Raw genomic sequence first — 16,836 nt, forward strand, 5'->3', positions numbered from 1 at the left:
GGCTAATCTCATTTTTTGAATTTGCCTTTAACAGTAAGTCATCATATTAAGTTGTAACTGCTAAAAGGATCTCTAAAATAAAGACATTTTCTATTTTCCCCTTGGTATTAGCAGAACATGAATGTGATCACGCTACCCCAGGTACCCAGGATCCTTTAACTGCTCAGCAACCTGGTTTGACGTTTGATGACAAAATATCTTTATTGATAGAACTTTATTTCCCAACAGGGACAAATCAGTTAATGTTTTTGGTCAAAGTCAGCCTTGATAACCTGTATAAACTGTTTTTATTTGGTTTCTGTCATTAAATAATATAAGTGTGATAACCACAAATATAAAGTTAATTCTGAGTGATGAGGCTGGCCTACAATCAATGGAATGAGCCTCAGATTAGGTCATTTTCTCAAATCATGAATTAATTAAATAAATAAAAAACATATGTATTGACATATTGGTGAATATTTATATCTTTGAGGAATCATAAACAGAACCGCCTTAAACAGAATCTTATCAAAGTCCAGAGGTCAGACCCAAATGTGTATGAATTAGCTACTTGGTATCACGTCCACCGGCCTGCTCTAAGCCTGGTTCTCCTTCAGCAGAGATGATGTCCAGCTGTTTTTTTCTGGTGGCTCTTGCCTGTGGTTTGGTGGGGGCTCAGGACCCTTCACTGCAAGAACTTAACACCAAAGTGCAACAGCTAACAACCAAAGTGGAGGAGCTCCAGAGGGAGGTATCAGGTAAGCTGTCTGAACTCCGCTCATCTGCTCTCCTGCAGGATGTCTGCAGGTGTTTCTCTGGCTTTCCCTAAAGCTGCATTTTGTCCACTTCCTGTCTCTAATGAAAACATCTGGCCTCCCACAGCGAGACCTCAGGTGGCTTTCTCTGCTGCGCTTCTTGAGACTCAGCAATGGACCATTGTGGGGCCGTTCGACGCAGACAAAACCCTTGAATTCAAGAAGGTCGTAACCAACATCGGGAATGGATACGACCCAGAGACAGGTATGGCTCAAAGGGTCTCTGACTTGTCATCTAACCTAATGAAACATCCTATACAGCTGCTGCTTCACTTTCTGACTTTGTTTGATGCTCCTCAATTGAGTGTCTTACTCATTCTTGGGTTCAAACAAGAACTAAAGGTAAAACCTTTGCAACTGAGCAGTTTGCTGATCCGTCGTTTTTGCAAACTGCTCTTTGACGGATGCTGGTTACACATTGTGTCACGATCATATGTTTTCTGGATTCTTTCCAAAACAAACTCATTGATTTTTGTAGGGATTGACTGTATTTGTTGTGTGAATGAAATAAAGAATCTCAACTCATTCAGTTTGAGTGTTGGACCGACCACTAACTTCTCTCTCCATTTCTCTCCAATAACCGCAGGTATCTTCACGGCCCCAGTCAAAGGGCTCTACTACTTCAGAGTCACTGGGATTGCTGGGAGCAATGGTTATACAAACGCAGGAATCATAAAGAATGGACAGAACATGTTTGCAACCTATAAGAACACAGGAGAAACTGCTAGCGCCTGAAACGGGATGGCTCTGGAACTGGAGCAGGGTGATCGGGTCTACGTCCAGATTTGGCCAAATATGAGCATTGCTGACCAGAGTCGGCTCAGCATCTTCACAGGATTCCTGTTTTTTTCAATGTAGACGCAGCAGAAATGCCAGGAACAGTAAGGATAGGAAGTGTCTTGGTCCTGGAGCCTCATGTAGCTCAATAGGGCCACACCAGAGCTTGGCTTCCACAAGACAGAGAAGTTGGAGTTATTTTATTTTGAAACATCTCAAGTAAGAACCATCTAGAATCAGTTTTGTCTGCTCGAGTACAAACTTAAAAGTCGGTCAAAGAAATAAGAACATCGCACTTTCATTGCTTTTAGTCATGTTTTTCTTCTGAAACATTTGTTTTTATATGTTTGTGTTGAAATAGAGAATTCTGGATCTGATATTTTGTTTATTTGTTTTTCTTAAATGTTCAAGGTTGGAAAAAAAACTACTTTGTGGTGTAAGTAAAGGTTGGAAGTCTGTTAGTGTAAAAAACTTCACGAGCCCCCGTTTCTTGTTGTTTTTTACTTTTTACTGTGCCACAATGTCAAGAATTTAAATGTAAATATCTTAAAATGAGGCTTTTCACAGCAATTTTTGGGTTAATTTGAAAATACATCATTTCGTTTAATTAATGACAGGACATGATTAACTGATTACACACACAAAAAAAGATAATCGTATCACAGCTCTAACTGGACATCGTCTCTGCTGAAGTAAAAACAAGACTTAGAGCCTGGGGACCTGAGACCGCCTGGCTCATTTGGGTCTGACCTCTGGACTGATAGAAGGTTCTGTTTTTAATTGGTTCTGCTAATGATTCCTCAAAGACATGAATATTCACCAATATGTCAATATATATGCATTTTTTAAGTGACTTAGTTTATGACTTCAGAATATGACTTAATCTGAGGCTGATCCTGGTGCGCTCCTTCAGGATAACGGAGGCTCCTCCATCCCGACAGGGCGCGAGCTCTTCAGGCGCGAGCACCTCCGACCCCTCCGCCATCACTGCAGACGATCCGTCCAACCTGCCGACTCACCGCGGAGCATCAGACCGAGGACCGGCCACTGACGGAGCCTGGACTGATCCGGACCATTCTGGGTTCGGGACCGAAGAGAATCACAATTTAGACGGACTGATTTCAAAATAAAATAATCTCCAAAACACGATAAGCTTAGTTTTAAAGTAAGAAAGTGTCTACAAAATACAAAAGTTTTCAGACATCATAAAACAAGTTGATTTGTGTCAAGCGAAATTATTTTACCAAAGCAAATCTGTCTGTCTGGTGCATTTATTTACACATTTGATTTTTGTTGTTAATTGAATAAACATCCTTTATTTTTGAGATTTAATCAATTAAAAGTTATTTTGACTAACATAGAAACAATCCAAACAGACTGGATTGCATGTCTACTCAATGTTTTTGTTAATTGTGTGCATTTACAGACTAAACAACTGTCAGATGACATAAAAGCTTCCTGTTGGAGGAATCTCACGAGGAATGAAAAGAAACCAGTTCAGAGTCATTACTAGGATTGTTTAATATTTGAGTTAATTATACTTAACTACTGTTTTCTTCCCCTGAAGGGTAGGGAGGTTGTTTTGTTAAAAGAAAAGACGCATTTCCTCCTCATGAAGTTGCAAAAAGAATATTTAAAAAATGGAAATGCATTTTGGAAAGAAAGGATTTATTTGAAATAAAAAACTTAAAATATCCTCTTTTTAAATTTTTTATAAATATTTTCACAATCTGCTGCTTCTTTCGCGTGTTCTCATTAGGCTCTGACTACTCCTCTCGACTCTTTGAAGAGCTACTTTCACAATATTCAGTGGTCAAAGTGTTTCCTGTAAGGCTTATGTACAATATCTCAAAATGTTGGATGTAGGGAAGAATATAGATTATCCTCTCTGAAGTAAAAACATACTCCTGCAATAGGTCCACCCACCTGCCAAAAAGTAAAACATCACCCCCCAGTGATGCAAGAAGTTAAAATAAAATAACCAAATTGGGAAAAAGAAGTTCCACCCATCTTCTCCAATATTTGTCTCAAATACAGTATTGAATTAAAAAAAAGTGATCAAAAGGTTTAAATATCTTTATTTCTGTTGTAAATTTTGATATTTTGCAACAAAACTTTTTCTTTCTTAAAAAAGCAATACTTACTCTAGAAATGAAAGACGTGGTGGGCACAAACAATTAAAATCCAGCTAAAAGTAGTTTAACTTATTCACTTATTTAACTTGATCACATTAAAATAAATAAAAGGCAATGCATTGTGGTATATATTGGCCAATCAAGTGAGCATTGATGCGTACTAGGCTTTGCAGAGACTTCTGGAACATTTCTAGGATACTGGGTTTTAGCATAGTACATTTTGTCTGTATGGATTTGATGCAGTTTTGGTTTTTGACACTCAAATCTTCCATGAATAAATATAGATTGTTTAATGCAGTGTGTAATTGCTCATTGCTTTGTTAAGGCCCGTACACACCGGGACGAATATTCGCCAGGCGTTATTCGCCAGCGTTTTTCGCCACGTTTTTTGTGTTCACACCCAGGCGATTTTTGCTGACGATGAGCCGAGCGAACATGCAATTTCATTCCCTGACATTAGATGGCGCTTAATGTAAACAGAAATACTCCTGTACACAAGGTGGCGCTGCGCAACTTTACGTTGCTTTTCACTCAGAAGAAGAGAGCAAGTATTTACGCGCTTGTCAGAATAATACAAAGAAAACATGAATATTTCAAGCACCAGTAGCTCCAACTGGTGCTTGGTTCGGGGATATTTTAGAATGTCTGTCATTATTTCTTCGTGGCAGTGTAGACGCTACTTGGCGTCTATCTTCTTCGCTGGTATGTGTGCTCAGCAAGGCAGTTTTGTGTTTGAGCGCTCCCAAGTTGTGTTTTACTGTAACTTCAGAAGCTCCAGACACGTGTGCAAAAACGCCATTCTCATTGGTCGAATAGATTTCGACGCGAGGCGTCAAAAAAAAAAAAAAGAAGCCGAGGCGTTTTTTTTTTTGACGCTTTGACGCGTGGCGTTTTTTCGCGTCGGTGTGCACACTCTCATTGGTGTCCTTTGTTTAGTCACGAGGCATTAAACGTCGGAGAAAATCACCGGCGAAATTCGTCCCGGTGTGAACAGGCCTTTATTCTATGTCTAAACCTAAAACTAACGAATAAACAGAAACAATGGAATTTTGCACTGGAATTAAGGTGTAATTGCTAAAAGGATCCCTAAAAATAACATTTTCTGTTTTCCCCATGGGTAAAACATAGACCTGATCCACGCCGCCTCAGGTACCCTGGCTCCTTCATTCTCTCAGCAAACTGGTTTGACATTTGATGACAAACTATCTTTATTGATAGAACATTATTTCCTAACAGAGGCTAATCAGTTCATGTTTTTGGTCAAAGTCAGCCTTGATAACCTGTATAAAACTGGTTTTGTTTGGTTTCTGTCATTATATAATATAAGTTTCATAACCAGAATTATAAAGTTAATTCTAGGTGATGAGGCTGGCCTAAAATCAATGGAATGAGCCTCAGAATAACTCTTATTCTCTGTTGTTTAGTGACAGAAATCAGACATTCTACTGATTGTCAAGGCCACTTGTCAAAAAATATTGATCTGATTAGCCCCTGTTGGGAAATGATGTAAAGCTCCTGTCAGACACCAAACCAGGTTTGAGGAATCATTAAACAACCATTTCAAAATGAACTTTCTCTCAGTCCAGAGGTCAGACCCAAATGTGTATAAATAAGCCTCTTGGTCTCAGATCCCCAGCCTGCTCTAAGCCTGGTTCTCCTTCAGCAGAGATGATGTCCAGCTGGTTTCTTCTGGTGGCTCTTGCCTGTGGTTTGGTGGGGGCTCAGGACCCTTCACTGCAAGAACTTAACACCAAAGTGCAACAGCTAACAACCAAAGTGGAGGAGCTCCAGAGGGAGGTATCAGGTAAGCTGTCTGAACTCCGCTCATCTGCTCTCCTGCAGGATGTCGGCAGGTGTTTCTCTGGCTTTCCCTAAAGCTGCATTTTGTCCACTTCCTGTCTCTAATGAAAACATCTGGCCTCCCACAGCGAGACCTCAGGTGGCTTTCTCTGCTGCGCTTCTTGAGACTCAGCAATGGACCATTGTAGGGCCGTTCGACGCAGACAAAACCCTTGAATTCAAGAAGGTCGTAACCAACATCGGGAATGGATACGACCCAGAGACAGGTATGGCTCAAAGGGTCTCTGACTTGTCATCTAACCTAATGAAACATCCTATACAGCTGCTGCTTCACCTTGTTACTTTGCTTGATGTTCCTCAATTGAGTGTCTTACTCATTCTAGGGTTAAAACAGGAACTAGAGGTAAAATATTTGCGACTGAGCAGTTTGCTGATCCGTCGTTTTTGCAAACTGCTCTTTGACGGATGCTGGTTACACATTGTGTCACGATCATATGTTCTCTGGATTCTTTCCAAAACAAACTCATTGATTTTTGCAGGGATTGACTGTGTTTGTTGTGGGAATGAAATAAAGAATCTCAACTCATTCAGTTGGAGTGTGGGACAGACCACTAACTTCTCCCTCCATTTCTCTCCTTTAACCGCAGGTATCTTCACGGCCCCAGTCAAAGGGCTCTACTACTTCAGAGTCACTGGAATTGCTGGGAGCAATGGGGAATTAAACGCAGGACTCAAAAAAAATGGACAGAACATGTTTGCAATCTACCAAAAAGCAGGAACACAGGCCGGCGCCACAAACGGGATGGCTCTGGAACTGGAGCAGGGTGACCGGGTCTACGTCCAGATTTGGCCAAACTTGACCATTGCTGACCAGAGTCGGCTCAGCACCTTCACCGGATTCCTGGTTTTTCCAATGTAGACACAGCAGAAATGCCAGGAAAAGCAAGAATGGGGAGTGATTTTGGTATTGGCTTTCACAATACAGAGAAGCTGAAGTTATTTTATTTTGAAACTTCTCTAAGAACCATCTAGGATCAGTTTTGTCTGCTCGAGTACAAACTTACAAGTCTGTCAATTAAATAAAAAGCATTCCAACTTTCATTGGTTTTAGTCATGTTTTTCTTTTTAAACTTTCATTTTAGCGACATGATTTTAATGTTTGAGTAAAAATGTTCTAAAAAAATTTGAAGATATCTTAAAACAACAAAATGTTGAAATCCTTATTTGTTATTATGGACATACCAAAAACTCTAATTCTATGTTCACACCGGCCTCAAAAATGCACATTCAAACGACAACCAGTGTTTTGAACAGAGTTAAGTCAAAACTATGCAATACCACCACAACTAATATCTATTACATAAGTGAAAAGTCAGACAAGGCGCTCGTAATCAGAAATTAATGGGGTACGTGCCGGATGGTAAATTGTGGAATATAGTACACCATGTTAAAATGCGTGTCATAGTAAGAAGCCACAATCCCATAAATGTCTATTGGGAAATAAACAGCTACAATTCAGTCTTTTAATTGGTCAAAATAACCGTACGGTTTTGGGTTGTCCGTGCCTATAGAGGGCCATAGACAGATGCCGCCACATGTCAAGGTGGGCTCAGGTGTGTCTTGCAGTTCCCAGGATAACCTGTAGAAACTGGTTTTGCTTGGTTTCTTTCAATAAATAATAATAACCATTTCATAACCAGAAATACGAAATTAATTTTGGGTGATGAGACTGGCCTAAAATCGGTGGAATGAGCCTCAGATTAAATCATATTCTAAAATTGTAAATTAAGTATTTAAAAAAAAACATACATATTGACATATTAGTGAATATTTATTTCTTTGAGGAATCATTAACAAAACTGCTTTAAACAGAACCTTCTTTCAGAAACTTTTTTTATTTTATCTTATTTCATTTTATTTTATTTTAGTTTATCTTTACCACTCCAAGGCTGCTACAATTTCATTGTATCACCATGTACAATGACAATAAAAGGATTCTGATTCTGATTCAAAAGGTCAGACCAGAATGTGTATAAATTAAAAAAACGGTCAAAGGGTTGAAATACCTTTATTTCTGATGTAAATTTTGATTTTTTTTACTTTTACAACAAAACTCTGTAGGAAAATTCCTGTTGTTTGACCCTAGCCTTAATTGTTTTTCTTTAAAAAAAGCAATGGAAGAAGTTGAGAGCACAAAAAGTTAAAATCCAGTTTAAAGTATTTGAAAGGATTTCAGACACATGGAGAAAGGCTATTTATGAATTCACTGTTATCTGATGATGAAAAGTTGGATGATTTAAAAAAGAAAATAAAATTATACTTTTTTCAAATCAGAATTAAATAAAAGGCAATGCATTGTGGTATATATTGGCCAATCAAGTGAGCATTGATGCATACTAGGCTTTGCAGAGACTTCTGGAAAATTTCTAGGATACTGGATTTTGGCATTTGAACACCTCTAACAAAAAGGTCAGTGCCCCGTAGTGAACTAAGTAGTGAGTAATGAGGGAATCTGGACACATCCAAACTTGTCTGTTTTTTTCAACTTGTAATACAGAATCTGCTTTGTTCAGAGCCTTCTTGTGTTTGAACGTTGTGGCTGCACCATTCAAGCTGCTCCTCTTGCTTCAGAATAAAAGACATTTTGTCCGTCTGGATTTGATGCAGTTTTGGTTTTTGACACTCAAATCCTACATAAATAAATATTGATCGTTTAATTCAGTGTAGTATTGCTCATTGCTTTGTAATTCCATCTGAGCCCAAAGCTCACGAATAAACAGAAACAATGGAATTTTGCACTGGAATTAAGGTGTAATTGCTAAAAGGATCCCTAAAAATAACATTTTCTGTTTTCCCCATGGGTAAAACATAGACCTGATCCACGCCGCCTCAGGTACCCTGGCTCCTTCATTCTCTCAGCAAACTGGTTTGAAATTTGATGACAAACTATCTTTATTGATAGAACATTATTTCCTAACAGGGGCTAATCAGTTCATGTTTTTGGTCAAAGTCAGCCTTGATAACCTGTATAAAACTGGTTTTGTTTGGTTTCTGTCATTATATAATATAAGTTTCATAACCAGAATTATAAAGTTAATTCTAGGTGATGAGGCTGGCCTAAAATCAATGGAATGAGCCTCAGATTAACTCTTATTCTCTGTTGTTTAGTGACAGAAATCAGACATCCTACTGATTGTCAAGGCCACTTGTCAAAAAATATTGATCTGATTAGCCCCTGTTGGGAAATGATGTAAAGCTCCTGTCAGACACCAAACCAGGTTTGAGGAATCATTAAACAACCATTTCAAAATGAACTTTCTCTCAGTCCAGAGGTCAGACCCAAATATGTATAAATTAGCCTCTTGGTCTCAGATCCCCAGCCTGCTCTAAGCCTGGTTCTCCTTTAGCAGAGATGATGTCCAGCTGGTTTCTTCTGGTGGCTCTTGCCTGTGGTTTGGTGGGGGCTCAGGACCCTTCACTGCAAGAACTTAACACCAAAGTGCAACAGCTAACAACCAAAGTGGAGGAGCTCCAGAGGGAGGTATCAGGTAAGCTGTCTGAACTCCGCTCATCTGCTCTCCTGCAGGATGTCTGCAGGTGTTTCTCTGGCTTTCCCTAAAGCTGCATTTTGTCCACTTCCTGTCTCTAATGAAAACATCTGGCCTCCCACAGCGAGACCTCAGGTGGCTTTCTCTGCTGCGCTTCTTGAGACTCAGCAATGGACCATTGTGGGGCCGTTCGACGCAGACAAAACCCTTGAATTCAAGAAGGTCGTAACCAACATCGGGAATGGATACGACCCAGAGACAGGTATGGCTCAAAGGGTCTCTGACTTGTCATCTAACCTAATGAAACATCCTATACAGCTGCTGCTTCACCTTGTTACTTTGCTTGATGCTCCTCAATTGAGTGTCTTACTCATTCTAGGGTTAAAACAGGAACTAAAGGTAAAATCTTTGCAACTGAGCAGTTTGCTGATCCGTCGTTTTTGCAAACTGCTCTTTGACGGATGCTGGTTACACATTGTGTCACGATCATATGTTCTCTGGATTCTTTCCAAAACAAACTCATTGATTTTTGGAGGGATTGACTGTGTTTGTTGTGTGAATGAAATAAAGAATCTCAACTCATTCCTTGGGAGTGTGGGACACACCACTAACTTCTCCCTCCATTTCTCCCCTCCTTTAACCGCAGGCATCTTTATGGCCCCATTCAAAGGGCTCTACTACTTCAGAGTCACTGGGATTGCTGGGAGAAATGGGAAATTAAACGCAGGAATCATAAAGAATGGACAGAACATGTTTGCAATCTACCAAATAGCAGAAACACAGGCTGGTGCCTCAAACGGGATGGCTCTGGAACTGGAGCAGGGTGACCGGGTCTACGTCCAGATTTGGCCAAATATGAGCATTGCTGACCAGAGTCGGCTCAGCACCTTCACCGGATTCCTGGTTTTTCCAATGTAGACGCAGCAGAAATGCCAGAAACAACAAGGATGGGAAGTGTTTTGGTCCTGGAGCCTCATGTAGCTCAACAGAGTATGGCTTCAACAAGACAGAGAAGTTGACGTTATTTTATTTTGTAACATCTCTAGTAAAAACCATCTAGAATCAGTTTTGTTTGCTCGAGTACAAACTTGCAGGTCTGACAACAAAATAAAAACATCCAACTTCCATTGCTTTTAGTCATTGTAAAAAAAATTCTTGAAAAGCTTAAAGTCTAAATTCATGTTGGTTTTATGTATATATCAAAACTCTTAATTTATGTTCACATCAACCTCAAATATGCAGTCTTTGTACGCGCATATATATGCAGTTCGAGCTTCTGCTTTCAAAACTCTTCAGATTTTTACACATATTAAACAAAGTTTATATGGAAATTATTACTTAAATCTTACGCAGTTGTGCGTAATTTTTGGGAGATACATACATACATTTTGGCTTTCTACGACCGCTCCATGTATGTCTAACAGACTTTTCAAGCATCTACCACTTTATATTGCGTATACGGTGCAGATTTCACTTTTAAATTATGTTATTGATGCAGGAATCACTAATGAATTGCACATAAACAGCACAATAATCGCGCACAGTTCATCATCTGGGGGATATACATGTTCTTTGTGTGGTTAATACATACTTCTTCTGTGGTTTTAATGTGATTCAATCATGATACATCTGTAGAATTTTACTTAATTACCACAACTTTTCTCACTTTTTCCAATATATTGACGTATGACCAATATTCAACTGTGCAATATGCGCAAAATGTACGTAGTGTCTGTGTTAGACGGCATTAAAGTCTTAAGTGAAGTCTCAAGTCTCTGCATGTGAGACTTAAGCATCACTCAATTCCGCGTCTGAAGTCCAAGTCCCCTTTTCTGTTTTTCTGTCTTAATTTCCATTTTTCACAATTACACTTTAAAAGTTTTTCTTTTAAAGGTTGAAGTCGCTGGATATGGTTTGCTGTTTGTGCTAATATTTGCGTTTGTGCAATTCTTCAACAATGTGCTTCTTGCAGTAGCCCTGCAGCATGCAAACTTGTCAAACCAGCAGCATTGATTCAGTTTTATGCTGTATTCAACGATTCACTGGACGAGACCAATAAAACTCTTTTTGTTTACCAAATCAAAGGACTTGGGCTTTAGTGTACCAGAACTGCAGATTCAGTTTATATGAGCCCAGAAAAACTCAATTTTTCTCATTTTTGACTGTCATCTGAGAAATACAGATGTTTTTAGGACATCTTTAAAAGATGAAGACCTGACCGATTTTTTAAACCTGGATTTTTTTAATCTTTGGAAAAGTGTCTGAATCTTGATCCCCTGTCAAAATTAAGGCGAAGGTCTTCGAGCGGGATGTTGACCACAGAAGACCACTGATAGAACATTTGAAAAATGCAGACTTTAGGGAAACTGTTGTGACCTTAAGAAGACCTTAAAAATGTCCCACTAAAAGTACTGTGGAGGACCTAAGACACCAAACCTGGGCTCACATGTGCTCTGGATGCTTCTCAAAGAGAAAGGTTCAACCCGGTTTCAACAAACAGAGAACGACTGAAGGACTTTGGTCAGGGCAACAACCTATTTGAAAGTCTGATGGGAAATGATGCTCAACAAACAAAACTAAACTCACTTATCTGTGTTTAACTTATTTTTTTTTGTCTGAAATTAGCAGAAGTAGAATATTTACATAAGATGTTCTTTTAACGAACCAATCAAATAACATACATTGGGTGAACTTTCAATGAATCATTAACATATGGGGGTTGTTCTAACAAAGGGGTCAGCAACCTGGGGCTATGGAGCCACATGCAGCTCTTTCATACTTGTGCTGCTGATCTCTGTAGTTTTGTAAAATAACTATTATATTCTAAGATTGTCGTGGTGCCTTTGACACCGTCGGGATGTGCGAGCATGAATCAGAGTCTGTTATGGAATGGAAGGTTCTTCTAAAAAGGCAGTACATGTTGAATGAGGTTGTATGAGAAGTGAATAAGTGCCTCATCATGCTGAACCTCCAGCTGTTGAGTTTTTAATGAGCGGGTCTCAACCAGGCGAGCTGCTCGTCCCTGGAGTCGCTCCCCTGTGCTGACGACTACGGTCAACAAGCAGTAAACACGAAAGGTTCATAAATTTAATTTAAAAATAAAAACCATCAGGCAAAGTATTAGGTATTTTAATCCCTACAAATGTTCCAACTCAGATAGGACAACGATGGAGAATTCAGAGATAGTTGAAGTTCCTGAAGAAAACAGTATTTTTAATGGCAGATATGTTAGCCGTAACCTTTGTGCTATCTTAGATGACCCCACCCTTACATTGACGCGTTCTCCCTACCATGACAAAGGTGGATAAAGGTGGAAAGGTTTCATGTAATCCATGGACACCAGTGAAGATCACAAATCATTGAAGAAAAAAGGTTCAGGCCTGGGGGGTGGGTTCTGGTCCTTGCCTCTGGGTGCTCTAACTGTGGCCGAGCCTGGTCGGGCCAAGTTTACAACACCCCTGGTGGGCCCCCTTTCTCCCCGGGGCGCTTCCCTCCTGGGCAGGGGCGTCTGGCCCCTGCCTTGCTCCTCCCTGGACCAACCGTGGGCCGGGTGGGTGGCTGCCTGGAGTGCGGAGCGGGTCTCCCTTGGGGGGTCCTGGCTCGTACCTGGGGTTGGGGTGGGGGGATGCCCGAAACTCCTGGGGGGTGATGGGCTGCTCGTCTGGGGCTGTGGGCGCCATTCTCGGGTGGGGCCCTGCGTTGGGCTCTCCCGGCGCGGCGGGGGGGCTGCCCTCCTGGTTGGGCTGGGGCGGCGCTCCATTTCCCTCCGTGCCTCCCTGCTCTCTGGCTCTCGGGCCTCGCGGCGGTCCTGCTGGCCCTGGCCTGGGTGGCGGACTGGGTCGCCCAGGGGGCGGTTGTTCCCTGCCTGCTGTGTGGCGTTGGGGGTTCCGGCTGCCGCTGCTGCTGCGGCTGGGGTCTTGGTGTGGGGATGGCTGGGCACTCTCCTTCCTTCTTTTCACATTCCACCGTCCATTTTAGAAAAACATAAACACTCACCTGAGCACAGGTGTTAGCTCACCTTTGCACTAACAGTTTGCATGATTGAATGACTGAAATATTTCACACTAGTCGGTTTAAAGGCATAAGTATGCGTGTGTGAACACTATCGGTTTTGTGTACATGTTGACATGTGGACATTTTTTTCAGCCAGCAGGTGTGTTGATAACATTTGAGTGTGTGTGTGGACAGGCCCCGCCCTTTTTGTACTACATTTGAACCTTACCGTAATGATAAACAACCAGTAAACTTGTTGCTTTATGCTGCTTCATGGTCTTATCCCCCCCCCCTCCTATTATCACCCTCTTAACCCCCCCCTCTCTCTAACATCCCTCTCCTCTCTCTTCTTCCCTTCTTTCCTTTTCCGTCCAGTCCAACACCAAAGATTTTCAAACATGATTGAAATTAATAAAGTTTGGCTTCAATTACAAAAGGGGTTTATTCAGACATACCTTTGGTTTGTCTGAAGATTAATAACCCCTCTTGTTAAAGTAAAATATGTCCAACACAAGAGGCCGTCAGCTCTCATCTGCCTGCCCAGCTGTTGGACAGGACAAGTAAAAAAAAAAGAAAAAAGGTTCAGAGAACTGTCTAGTGGGTCTAGATGACCCAACTCCCGCAGATAAAGTGCCTAGGATATCTATGATAGCACAAGGGTTAATTAATTTATCCTGCCCTGTCCTCAATTAACCAAATTAAAAAAATTCAACATAACAAAAAAATTGCTTTGAAAAGCCTCATTTTGAGATATTTTCATTTAAATTCCTGACATTGTGGCACAGTTAAAATACAACAAAAACCGTGGCTTTATGAAGTTTTACTATAACAGACTTCCAACTTTTACTTTTATACCACCATCAACCTCTAACATTTAAGAAGAAATAAATAAAAAAGCAAAATATCAGATCCAGAATGCTCTAATTCAACACAATAGAAAAAAAAAGTTTCAGAAGACAAAAATGACTAAAAGCAATGGAAGTTGGAACATGTTTGCAATTTACCAAACAGCAGAAACACACGTTAGATCCTCAAACAGGTTGGCTCTTGAACTGGAGCAGGGTGACCGGGTCTACTTCCAGATTTAGCCAAACTTGACCATTGCTGACCAGAGTCGGCTCAGCACTTTCACAGGATTCCTGGTTTTTCCAATGTAGATGCAGCAGAAATGCCAGGAACAGTAAGGATAGGAAGTGTTTTGGTCCTGGAGCCTCATGTAACTCAACAGAGTTTGGCTTCAACAAGACAGAGAAGTTGACGTTATTTTATTTTGTAACATCTCTAGTAAGAACCATCTAGAATCAGTTTTGTCTGCTTAGGTACAAACTTGCAAGTCTGTCAAAGAAATAAAAACATCCAACTTCCGTTGCTTTTAGTCATGCTTTCTTCTGAAACTTTCATTTTAGCATCACGATTTTAATGTTTTAAAAAATGCAAAGAAATTGTGAAAAATATCTTAAAAGGGTTAGGGTTAGGGTTAGTTAGTTTAGTGCACCAGAACTGCAGATTCAGTTTATATGAGCCCAGAAAAACAATTCTTCAACAATGTGCTCCTTGCAGTAGCCCTGCAGCATGCAAACTTGTCAAACCAGCAGCATTGATTCAGTTTTATGCTGTATTCAACGATTCACTGGACCAGACCAATAAAACTCTTTTTTTTTCCAAATCAAAGGACTTGGGCTTTAGTGCACCAGAACTGCAGATTCAGTTTATATGAGCCCAGAAAAACTCAATTTTTCTCATTTTTGACTTTCATCTGAGAAATACAGATGTTTTTAGGACATCTCTAAAAGATGACGACCTGACAGACTTTTTAAACCTGTAGGTTTCTATCGGTGGAAAGGTTTCTGAATCTTGATCCCTCTGTCAAAATTAAGATGAAGGTCTTCGAGCGGGATGTTGACCATAGAAAACCACTGATAGAACATTTGACTTTTCTTTACTTGCCTGTCACATTTAGAGCTGGCCAAATGTCTGCTGACTGTTGCGTAAGTTTAGTTGACAAACAGATATGAGCTGTTTGTTTAGCAGCATTAAGGATAACCTTTAACTAAACAGTTTCGAACTGTAATCAGCGAATCATTAAACAGAGTTGTTCAAACAGTTTCTCCAGGTTCAGAGATCAGGCTCAGGCGTGTATAAATGAGGGAGTCTGTCTCCGTTACTCTGCTCTCCGCCTGGTTCTCCTTCAGCAGAGATGATGTCCAGCTACTTTCTTCTGGTGGCTCTTGCCTGCAGTCTGGTTGGGGCTCAGAACCCTGCAGATGTTATACTCCGCCAGCTGATTTCCAGAGTGGAGCAGCTAGAGAGAGACAGCGAAAACACGGGCAAGTTTGCTGACCTTCACCTGTTGACACTGAGGACACATTCATACACGTATGCATCCATTTTTCTAATTTACGGTAATCAAATCTACTGATTTCCTGCAGTGACTTCCCAGGTGGCATTCTCAGTGGCTCTTCTTGAACAGACTACGTGGACCATCACTGGGCCTGTTGCTGCTGATCAAACCCTGGTTTACAAGAAGGTCTTAACCAACATTGGAAATGCATACGACACAGAGACAGGTACCGCTCACCTGGCACCACATCAAAATTGGAGCAATCCATTTGTCTGCTACTTATTCAACCATAATAAATGACTTTTGTGTTCTTTGGACATTTTGTAAAACAAACTTGTTGAGAGAGACAGAGCTCTTATCTGTAACCCATGCAGTTAAGGGACCAGAAAACAGCTTGAATCTCTGCCTGTGTTTCCACTGCAGGTGTTTTCACGGCTCCAGTAAAGGGACTCTACTACTTACGGATCACTGGGGTTGTCGGAAGTAGTATGACGCTGAGAGCTGGACTGAAGAAAAATGGGGAGGACATCTTTGAGATCAAAGCAAAAGATCAAGGCAGCGGCTCAAATGGGGCAGCTTTGGAACTGGAGAAGGGAGACAGAGTCTACGTCCGGCTGATGCGGGGCAGTGCCATCGCAGATCAGAGTCGGCTCAGCACCTTCACTGGCTTCCTTGTTTTCCCCATGGAGTCTGCCTGAAACGCCTCAACACAATGGCTGGAGAAAGTGTTGCAACATTCAGAATCATAATCTTCACATAATGCTTTTATCATTAAAAAAGTAATTAATTGGAATATGAGAAACCAATAACCAAATAAAGACTGTATAAAAATATTTTTCAGTATGTTTTCTTTTTCTGAGTTTTGACGTGCAGGTTTTTCAAAGAAACAAACGCTTTTCACCTCTGTTGTTTTTGGAAATAAGGTAGAAAGCAACAAATAAGACTCTTTAAATAATGAAATGAAATGTACATACACAAAAAACAACCCAACTACAACAATTAAAAGGAAAATTCTCATCTTACACTTCTTACGAAAAATTGCATTTTCCATTGGTGGGATTAATCAGTGTACAACAAATTCCTTAATTCTCCATTTATCGTGTTTTAATAATGTGGGAAACAATCTGCGGGGAAAATATGCTTTTAAAGAATTACAATTCTATATGTGCCCAAACTTATCAAAGAAGTATAGGATAATGCCCGACGAGGTGTGAATTATTAGAAATTTATGGAAGTCAATTTATTTCAGATAATGTGCATTTCGTAGGACATTATCCCACTTATTCCATGGTCATTTAGAAAAGAACTATGTATTCAATGAATTTTTGTACTTTAATCTTGTTATAGTTTTGGTTTGAATTGCTTTTTTAGCAAAAATAAAGCATAATGTCAGAGGGAAAGTTTACATCTTACTGCTTGTTTTTGACCAGATGATGAATCAAAAC

The 16,836-nt window shown here is 40.3% G+C and overlaps 3 protein-coding genes across 3 annotated transcripts; all 3 read left to right on the forward strand.

Moving 5' to 3' along the window:
- The first annotated feature begins 562 nt into the window (after positions 1-562).
- LOC101157101 (complement C1q-like protein 2) lies at positions 563-1,872 on the forward strand. Its single transcript, XM_078942673.1, has 3 exons — positions 563-740; positions 865-1,002; positions 1,384-1,872. Exons 1-3 carry the CDS (start codon positions 605-607, stop codon positions 1,530-1,532), a joined length of 423 nt encoding a protein of 140 aa, XP_078798799.1. The 5' UTR covers positions 563-604; the 3' UTR covers positions 1,533-1,872.
- A 3,459-nt stretch (positions 1,873-5,331) lies between these two features.
- On the forward strand, positions 5,332-6,610 carry LOC105357179 (complement C1q subcomponent subunit B-like). The gene is made up of 3 exons (XM_023952931.1): positions 5,332-5,513; positions 5,638-5,775; positions 6,157-6,610. The coding sequence occupies exons 1-3, from the start codon at positions 5,378-5,380 to the stop codon at positions 6,426-6,428; spliced, it is 546 nt and encodes a 181-aa protein (XP_023808699.1). The 5' UTR covers positions 5,332-5,377; the 3' UTR covers positions 6,429-6,610.
- Positions 6,611-8,867: 2,257 nt separating this feature from the next.
- Positions 8,868-16,222, forward strand: LOC101159877 (cerebellin-2-like). The gene is made up of 5 exons (XM_011491729.4): positions 8,868-9,057; positions 9,182-9,319; positions 15,243-15,377; positions 15,480-15,617; positions 15,815-16,222. The coding sequence occupies exons 1-5, from the start codon at positions 8,922-8,924 to the stop codon at positions 16,087-16,089; spliced, it is 822 nt and encodes a 273-aa protein (XP_011490031.2). The 5' UTR covers positions 8,868-8,921; the 3' UTR covers positions 16,090-16,222.
- Positions 16,223-16,836: the final 614 nt, after the last annotated feature.

Source organism: Oryzias latipes, chromosome 24 (genome assembly GCF_053564925.1).
Source record: "Oryzias latipes strain Hd-rR chromosome 24, Olatipes_Hd-rR_3.1".
Taxonomy (NCBI): domain Eukaryota; kingdom Metazoa; phylum Chordata; class Actinopteri; order Beloniformes; family Adrianichthyidae; genus Oryzias; species Oryzias latipes.

Coding starts and splice junctions, on each gene's coding strand:
- LOC101157101 (XM_078942673.1), top strand. CDS start 605: ATGATGTCCAGCTGTTTTTTTCTGGTGGCTCTTGCCTGTGGTTTGGTG. Junction 741..864: donor GCTCCAGAGGGAGGTATCAG/GTAAGCTGTCTG, acceptor GGCCTCCCACAG/CGAGACCTCAGGTGGCTTTC. Junction 1,003..1,383: donor TGGATACGACCCAGAGACAG/GTATGGCTCAAA, acceptor CAATAACCGCAG/GTATCTTCACGGCCCCAGTC.
- LOC105357179 (XM_023952931.1), top strand. CDS start 5,378: ATGATGTCCAGCTGGTTTCTTCTGGTGGCTCTTGCCTGTGGTTTGGTG. Junction 5,514..5,637: donor GCTCCAGAGGGAGGTATCAG/GTAAGCTGTCTG, acceptor GGCCTCCCACAG/CGAGACCTCAGGTGGCTTTC. Junction 5,776..6,156: donor TGGATACGACCCAGAGACAG/GTATGGCTCAAA, acceptor CTTTAACCGCAG/GTATCTTCACGGCCCCAGTC.
- LOC101159877 (XM_011491729.4), top strand. CDS start 8,922: ATGATGTCCAGCTGGTTTCTTCTGGTGGCTCTTGCCTGTGGTTTGGTG. Junction 9,320..15,242: donor TGGATACGACCCAGAGACAG/GTATGGCTCAAA, acceptor GTTCTCCTTCAG/CAGAGATGATGTCCAGCTAC. Junction 15,378..15,479: donor GAGAGACAGCGAAAACACGG/GCAAGTTTGCTG, acceptor GATTTCCTGCAG/TGACTTCCCAGGTGGCATTC.